The sequence below is a fragment of the Phaethon lepturus genome, unplaced genomic scaffold (genome assembly GCF_000687285.1).
Source record: "Phaethon lepturus isolate BGI_N335 unplaced genomic scaffold, ASM68728v1 scaffold24919, whole genome shotgun sequence".
NCBI lineage: Eukaryota > Metazoa > Chordata > Aves > Phaethontiformes > Phaethontidae > Phaethon > Phaethon lepturus.
The window spans coordinates 1235-9841 of record NW_010563138.1 but is presented as its reverse complement, the minus strand read 5'-3'; the positions used below and the strand labels follow the sequence as shown (position 1 = coordinate 9841).

The 8607-nt window shown below is 52.0% G+C and overlaps 2 protein-coding genes across 2 annotated transcripts in view; one reads left to right on the top strand and one right to left on the bottom strand.

The window, feature by feature from the left end:
- Positions 1 to 590: 590 nt before the first annotated feature.
- RPS8 (ribosomal protein S8) lies at positions 591 to 4748 on the top strand. The gene is made up of 5 exons (XM_010294498.1): positions 591 to 731; positions 1114 to 1213; positions 2588 to 2763; positions 3734 to 3863; positions 4585 to 4748. The coding sequence occupies exons 1-5, from the start codon at positions 591 to 593 to the stop codon at positions 4692 to 4694; spliced, it is 657 nt and encodes a 218-aa protein (XP_010292800.1). The 3' UTR covers positions 4695 to 4748.
- Positions 4749 to 8066: 3318 nt separating this feature from the next.
- LOC104626552 (bestrophin-4-like) overlaps positions 8067 to 8607 on the bottom strand; it is a gene marked incomplete at its 5' end in the record, with an annotated part of 1769 nt that continues 1228 nt past the window's right edge. The window contains one exon of the mRNA XM_010294497.1: positions 8067 to 8481. Within this exon, the coding sequence (XP_010292799.1) occupies positions 8067 to 8481 (415 nt within the window). The remainder of the gene's footprint in view (positions 8482 to 8607) is intronic.

The following is an 8607-nucleotide window of genomic DNA, read 5'->3' as shown; positions in this document are numbered from 1 at the left end:
CTCGTGGGCTGCGGAGGGAGCGTTTCCCGCCAGGAACCGTGCGGATGAGGTGGGATGGCTTTCCTAGGACATCCAGTAAGAGGAGTGGGGTATGAGGCGGCCCTGCACCTAGCCGATTGGCGGGGGACTATAGAGGAAACAGGAGATGGGGTATGATGGCGAGATAGTCCTTGTTGGGGTACCCAGCAGGCGGGGTAGGGGGAAGGGGATTTGTGTTGGGGTGTCTCTCAGGAGCCCATCAGACAAGGGGGATGGGGCTTATTTTTTATAGATTATTTGTCAGACCCAGAGGATAAAGTAGAGTATCCCCTAACAGGACACCTAGCAGCTTGGCATGGGGCACTTCCCATAGGGTGCCCAGCACATGAGGTAGGTTGGGAAGCTGTGTCCCAAAGGGACACCTGTCAGAGATGGTGGAGGGGGTCTGTCTGCTTTGTACAGCTCTGCTGGCAGGGAGGAGGTCAAGGCAGATCTGAGTGTCAATGATGAAGCTTCTCTGACTGCTGCATAAGGCTGAGTGCACTGTGCGGATACCAACCTTGGAGAACTGAGGACTCAGATCTGTGCCCTGCCATGGTCAGGTGGGCTCCATGCCATGCTCTCACCACACTGCTCTCCATTCAGGTATCTCCAGGGACAACTGGCATAAGCGCCGCAAGACTGGGGGCAAGAGGAAGCCCTACCACAAGAAGAGGAAGTATGAATTGGGGCGGCCTCCTGCCAACACTAAGGTGGGTGATTTCCAGGGGCAGTCCAGAGTTGTGTTTTCAAACTCAGGTTGCTGGTCATGTGCCATTAGAGGCTTCAGTATATGCTGTGTTTTGCGAGTGGTTAAACATCGGTCTCCTTTATGCTTTAAAAGATGTCATTCTCCCCTATGCCTATGGAAAGCAGGGTTGTATTTTTGCAATAAGAGGCAATTGGAGTGATGAAACTTCTACCTTAGGTAGATGCAACAGACCGTTTTGGTCACTTACTGTATCTGCCAGTGCTGGGGTTTGTCATAGTTACACTGACCACATTGCCTTTGAGGTTAGGAGCTGGCTGGGCTCCTGCATGAGCTGTGCAGCCTTCCAGCACCAGCACCATCCTGGTGTTTGTTTCTGACCATAGATTGGCCCACGTCGAATTCATACAGTGAGGGTTCGTGGTGGAAATAAGAAGTATCGTGCCCTTCGGTTGGATGTTGGCAACTTCTCCTGGGGATCGGAATGTAAGTATGTTGTAAGACTGATGCATTGGAAGGGAAGAGTCTTCTGCAGCTGTGCTGGTCCTCTGTACTGCTGCAGAGTAGAGGGGCGATGATGCAAGCATGGATTTGTAGGCTGGATTTGAGCATGGTAGAGTTTACAGTACTGGGTCTGAGACAGCATGCATAGTGATGATAACTTTGACCTTATGTGGCTAAACCACGACAGTGGCCTTAGGAGACTTGGATGTCTGCTAAGTTCACAGTGATTGGAGTGTCATCGTCACACTGAGTGACGTGCTTCTGTTACCTTTTTAGTAGGGGAGGACTACAGAGGGGCAAAAAACCTAAATATGGGTAATACTTCATAAATGCAACTTCTGTTTATTGGCAAACACTTACTAAAAGTTAGGTAGTCCTGTACAAGAGAGAAAGGTGTTGAGGGTTTTGTCCTAGGGCCACACCTTCCTAGAAAAATCCTGGCGCGTGCAGCTTACTTCATACTCCCGCTTTGCTCAGCAGAAGGAAGAGGGGAGTCTATAGTGTTTCCCTTGAGGAAGGCGGGTTTTCTCTGAATTACAAACTGAAAACCATTTAACTTGAGCCCAGGCCTGTTCAATGTCACCCAGCATGATGGTAAAGCCAGCAGTTAGTAAGGTGTTGTGAGGGAGAAAGGACACACTTTATCCTCGGTGATAACAGAGCGTTGGCCGTGCTGTGGTAAGTGCTGTTATTCATAGGCATTATTACAGATGTGAAGGGACTGAGCGTACCTTGCAGAGCAAGGATGAGGTGCATGAGCGAAGAGGAGAAAACCCGTCTTGTGCCTGGCCTTTGCATATGTGCCTCCAGGGTGGGCAACTGCTAAACAGTCAAATCTGGAAGCTAAGACTGAGTGCTTCAGGTCAGTCTTGAAGGGTGAAAACACCAGCTTCCCCTCTCAATTTACTCCTAAACCCTCATCCTATAAAAATGGTTTCTACTGTATGTTGCACAGCAGTCCAACACAGCTTAATTCAGTAACTGTGGGAAGTACACAGGGGATTGAGCCCTGTGTGCATTAGTTGGCATCTGCTGAGGTATCTTCCAATCCAGAAATCTATTTTTTAGCATCGCTTAGTCTTACTTGAGATGAGTTGCAGCAAGGCCACAGATGCCAGTTTTTCACCTGGGATGAATCAGTTTCCAGGTGTAGGCTTCTTTCCTAGCAACAGAAAGTTGGACTGATGAAAAATAGACGCATCTCTTAGTTAAATTGAATTCAGTGTCAGGGAAGCTGGAGGACTTTTGATGGGGTGATGAGTATGAGATGGTTTGAGGGTATGTGTGAAATGCTGTGGACTGTATTCTCAGTTGTCTGATCCCTGTAGGTTTGAATTCATACTCTTCTTTTGAAAGGCTGCACTCGCAAGACCAGAATCATCGATGTTGTCTACAATGCTTCCAACAATGAACTGGTGCGGACAAAGACCCTGGTGAAGAATTGCATCGTTCTCATTGACAGCACCCCGTACCGGCAATGGTATGAAGCCCACTATGCCTTGCCCCTTGGACGGAAGAAGGGTGCCAAACTGGTACGTCTGGGACTGACGTTTTGACTCCTTGCAGAGAGGAGCCTGCCCTGCTAGAGGCAGTTAGCCATCAGGAGTGGACAGTGCCTGATAGAAGACGGTTGAGTACCTGTCAGGGATAGCATTGGTTATCTGGGCTGCGTTCCCGTCAGCTCCCAGGATGAGTCTGGCTCTGTTAACGGAGTGTTTAGTGCCACAGAGCTCTCTTAAGGTATTGCATCCGTTTGCGCACAAGGACCTGCCTGTTTATCTCTTTGGTCTTCTAATGATGATACCTTTGTCCAGTTCTGCTACTGAAAGAAAAGCGATGACATCTTATGATGCTGAGGAAGACTTTGCAGATCAGGCCCTTGTGCTGAGGAATGATTGCTTTTATGAGAAGCGTGTGGATTGCTACCTAAATTTCAGCTTGCTTTTAAGCATTCTTAAATGTCCTTAATCTAGACCCATCATCTTTATTTTTTTTTCAAGATGCAAACCCCAGACTGTTGGGAGGTGTTTAAACCCCTGTGTGTGGCACTCAGCGTAAGGTTAAAAACAAAGCATTTCTTTCTTGAGCACTGTACAGTTCAGAAGCACGGGGAGAGTTTGTAGCCTGTCTGCCAGGACTTGCACCACACCCAAGGGCTCTCATTATGCCTGGGGAGGGCAAGAGGATTCGCTGTTTTGGAGGAGGATTAATTCATCAAGGAAACCTTTGCCGTTTCTTTTGTCTAAGAGTGCCCTTCCCTAGGGCACCATGCTTTGTTGTCAGCAGTGACTAGTTAGCAGTGTTGCATTTCTTGGCCTCAAAAGTGAAACACAGCACCTGATTCTGTGAGATTGAAGTATTTGTACCTCTGGAAGGTATGAATTGGGAAACGCAGTGCAGTGCTGAGAATACAAGGGTCTCCTTGATGTTAGTGGAGACCACCTGCTCCACCAGAAGGTGCCATATGCTTAACCTTGTCCTTGCTTGTGGCCTTGTTTTTAGACTCCTGAAGAGGAGGAAATCTTGAACAAGAAGCGTTCAAAGAAGATCCAGAAAAAATACAATGAGCGAAAGAAGAATGCCAAGATAGCAAGTATTCTTGAGGAGCAGTTCCAGCAAGGAAAGCTACTTGGTGAGTCCCTGGCAGCATTAATGTGGATGGGGATCAGGGAGTCAGGGTACCAACAGGGTGCCAGAGCAGATCTTGGTCTTGGGATCATGTAGTGTTCTACTTGCTGTGATAAAGCTAACTGCAGGGTGAAGGCAATGGAATGTTCTCCGTATCTCCAGGAGTATCTTCAGGGTCTTAAATGTAACTTGTTCTTTTATCTTCTCTGGAGATACCTCACTTCAGGAAGGGGAAACCTATTTCTGGAGCTTGAGTTGGTACATGTCTCAGTCAGGCTCCTGGAGTTCATCATTCCTGGTTGGCCTTTGAGGAAAAATAATGGGGCTTGAGGTTGCAAAATGAGCAAAGACCCATGGGCTGCACATGTGTCAGAAAAATTTCTCATGAACATAAAACAGTTTTGACCAGTTTCAAGTTCTGGTGAATAGTTCAGTGTTCTGAAGTCTTCTGGTGATGAGACCTTTGTCCAGTTCTGCTGCTGAACTTGAGCGATGACAGTTTGGAGATCTGAAGAGGACTTCATTAGGGACTTGGTCCAGCAGAGCAGGTTCAAGAGCACAATACCTTAGGGGGAGGTACTGAAGCCAGCACAGAAACTGGTATCTCTCTTCCAGATGACTTGCTCATCTGTGCTTTTGCAGAGAGACTGCATGCAGCGTTTCTCTTGGTGTATATACTGGGGTAGTGAATTATTAAACTTTAACTGGACGACTTCTCCTTGCAGCCTGCATTGCCTCCAGACCTGGACAGTGTGGCCGAGCCGATGGCTACGTGTTGGAAGGCAAGGAATTAGAGTTCTACTTGAGGAAGATCAAGGCCAGAAAAGGCAAATGAATAAAAACTATTCTGCTGAGAGAACGAATAAAACCAAGAGTGTACTATGGTAAAGGGTTGTGTGCTCATTTGTGTGTGCAGGGTGGAGGAGGGCTTGTGTAGCTCCTCCTGCCTGTAAAATGTGAAGGAAGAAGGATCTCTCCTGGAATCCCTGAGCGCTTTTGTGTCTTCAGGCAAGCTTCTGCATGCTCTCGATGAAACCATCTCCCTGGGTTCTAGGACAGTGACTTTAATGGACCGAGTGGGTGTGGAAAAGAGTTGTTAGGCTTGGCTCAAGTGGAGAATTTCCAGTACTGGAAACCTGCAAGTGGGAGGAAGGTACAAATGTCCACCCCCATGAGGAATTCTGGCTTTCTGGGAGCTGCTGGGGTCTGGCTGGGCATGTGTGCCTCTTTTCCTGTGGTGAGTTAGGTCAGCACATGCGTTTGGGGTCTTGGAGCGAGGTCAGTGGGCGAAGGGGTCCTGCTGCCTCGGGAGAGGCGTGTCTGGGAAGCAGCTCCACAGCGGCAGTACTGTGTTTCTTAGACTGTGCCATGTCTGGCTGAAAGCTTGTCTCCTACAGCTGGTCACTCCTGCCTCTGCTTTCCAGCTTGCACATGCTCGCACACTCTGGCTGGGGCCAGCAGCCCCTTTCGCCACTGCCTGGCGTTCCCTGCCTGGTGGTACGATTACCTTCAGGGCCTGGTATGTTCTCACCGAGCCTGGCTGCACTGCTCAGTGACCAGCTGGTCTTTCCCTGACCTCCTTGGTCTCATTCCAGTGCAAGATAAACTCCTTCTTGCAGAAGGGCCAGGCTCTCGTCGTGGCCTGTCCCTTTCGAAAGCTGGGTACAAACTCCAGCTTTCTGCCCCATCCTTGTGGTGGGATTGGAAGGCTGTGGTGAACAAAAGCTTTTCCAGATGTTTTGGGGCATGTGATACCATTCCATGGGGCTACTGTCTTTAAAGCAAGCCAAGCACAATGGATCTCTGCCTCTAGTTGCCAAATGCTTTGTGCAGGGATTAGGGTGAAGTTGGGAGCCCATGTAAGGGCTGGTTCTGGGGCCATGGGGGCAGGCCAGACTCACCTGTGATGTGGGGACCCTACACGCTTCACCCCACATATAAATAAATATTTTTGCAAAAGCCTCGTTTATCCATAGGAGCACTCTGGTGCAAGGCAGGCTACCTTCACAGCTTTTAGATCTGAACTGAAAGAGATAGTCTGTGATCATGCCCCAAGTGGAGCTGTGGTGAGACCCATATCTCTAGTGCCTTAAAATGCAGGTGCTCTGCCCCCCTCCCCCCCCCCCGTGGTGCTTTTCCCTGCTGCAGTGTGTGGCAGCAGGAGGTGCTAGCGAGCTCCGGTGCCCTGGGCAGCGTGTGTTTATCCTGCCTTGCTGGCAGGGAGCCGAGGATGGGTCTGTGCCACAGCTGGGGAGACACACCAACCGCATCAGAAAACGGTACCTGTTACCTGGATGGCTGCCACAGCACGGTTATGCCGTGGTGGGCGTACGTTGGCACTGCCTCGCAGCTGGGATCTGCGCTCGTGGGTGCTGCGAGCAGAGCGGTGGCCCGCTGGGTGCAACTGGCTGCGCTTTGGGAGTCCCTGGCAGCAGGACCTGAGCTGGGCAGGACGTTTGCACAAGCACATTCCTTCTCCATAGTGATCTGGGGTAAACTTTCCCCACTCTCCAGCAACGCCTGCTTTCCAGAGAGGTGGGGCAGAGGCGATAAAGGGCACTTGGGAGGGACGTGTCGCGGCTGCTTCCTCCGAGCATATTTCTTCTCTCCCCTCCCCTTGCCCTCAGAGTGCAAACACAATTCAGGGTGTTTCTGGGGGACTTCGTACAGGTATGAGAAACAGGCATACGGAGCAAGTGCCAACTTGGTGTCAGAGCAGGAGCTGTAAACCTGGCCCCTGATGAGCAGGATTATGGCTAATTCATTCCTGCACGCTGCTTATAAAGTTGCTGCTCGGAAAAACGCAGCTGCCAAGGGCAACAGCCCGTGGGAAGGAAAGCGGCACCTATTGCCCGCTGGAGCCGTGCTGTAGGTGTGACGTGGGAACGGGACGGTGGCAGCTGGCCAGGGGCGTGTGTCACCTGGCTCCCACGGTGGCACAGGCTGCGGGACCTGGTGCGGCTCGGCCGCGGGATGTCTGGTTTCTGGTCTGGCCTTGGCGCAGCCCCGTGGATGTGCTCGGGGATTTACCTGCCTGGGAGGAGGCACGCCTGTCGTGCGCTGAGCCAGGAAGAGATGGGCAGGGGCTGGGGTTAAGCACAGCTTTAGTCTGGCTAGGTTTATGAGGTGCCAAAGCCTGGTCTAAGGACCTCACCCACTTCTGCAGGTAGGTGTGAGGGCTGAATTTTAAAAAAGCTGCTTTTCATACAAGGAGCAGCCGGCAGTATAACCCAAGTGAGAGCACTCATCATCCTGAGTGCTGCTCCGTGCTGGTTGAGTGAGTGGCTCTTTCGGCTCCATGCGGTATTAACTTTGGGGTATTTTCACAGGACATGGTCCAACCCAGAAGATGACCTTGTGGTTACGCTCTAACAGGTCCAGCAGTGACCCAGAGGGTCGTGAAGGAGGAGCAGGGCTGGCTTGCTGGGGCAGGCAGGAGCTTTAAAGGGAAGGTGGCTTTGGGAAAGAGGGGCTTGCAGAAAAGGGAATTTTTTAACATCTGTGCTAATATTCTCAGGGGAAACGCACGTGTCTGAGTGCAGGAATCTTACAGGGGCTGAAAGCATCTTTTTTCCTGTCTGTATCACTTGGTCTAATGCCCCACAAGCATCACTGATGTCAGTCCTTGGGGCTGTGACCTTTTTGTCCCAGGAGAATGCACTCCTTGACAAAATCCAAATTCACCCACTTTTTGGATAAATGTGATGTCCCTGCCGTCTCCCTGGTGGGGGTGATTTGCACAGACAAGAACCTCAAAGCTGATTTTTGCAATAGCTTTATTATTATTGAGGGGACATCTCCATCACAGTGTTGGTTTTCTGCAAGACTATTGCCCTCGTCCCGTCCCTTGCCTGGGGTCTGGGCTGTCCCCCGTCCCCTGCACTGGGTCATGGGAGCAGGGAGTGAGCCTGGCCAGCTGCAAGTCAGTGGCATTGTCACACAGATGGGCTGAATCCTGCAGTTTTGGGGCTAACAGGTAGTGTTGAAGGCTGTCTGCACAATCCCAAACCCACAAGGATTTTCCCATCAACTTGGGGACACATCTTGGCTCAGGGCTGGGTGGCAAAAGACCTGGCAGTGTCCTGCTTCTGGACATGGGGTCCGAGGGGGGTGTCCAGGGACAGGGATCTTCATGGCTGGCAGTGGCGATGCCTTGGGGTTGGGGCAGCTAGTCTGCCCCCGGGGAAGGGGTGGTTTTGGGGCAGCCTCAGGGCTCCCAGGCCTCCGGCTGGTCAGCCCCGATGCTGTCACTGGATGGTGCCTTCACCTGGATCAGCGGCAGCTCCTTCCTACATGTTTTGGAAGTCTCCGGTGGCCGGGTTCCCCCCCGGCAGCCACCAAGCACAGTGAGCTCACTGGCCCGGCTCTCCTCATCCTCCATCTCCTCCTCGATGCGGCCCACCGACTCGGGGTCCTCGGTGCGGTTGGGGTAAGGGGAGGGGAAGCCGCCGTCCACCCGGGGACGGCGCAGGTGGGGGTGACCTCGGCTGCCCTGGCCAAAGTTTTTGATGCTGATGGCAGGGGACGCGGCGGCGAAGAGGCGGCTGAGCAGAGGCGTCTGGATGCGCAGCACGCTCGGCGAGGTCTCCGCCGGCTGGCTCTGCTCCACATCCTCGCACATGCTGAGGGAGCACAGCGGGGTGATGGGGACAGGCTCCCGTCTTCCGCAGGGATGCCCCGTGCCACTCGCCGCCTCCATCCCAATGCATTTGCAAGCAGGGAGCAGCTCCGGGAGTCCGTGTCCCTGC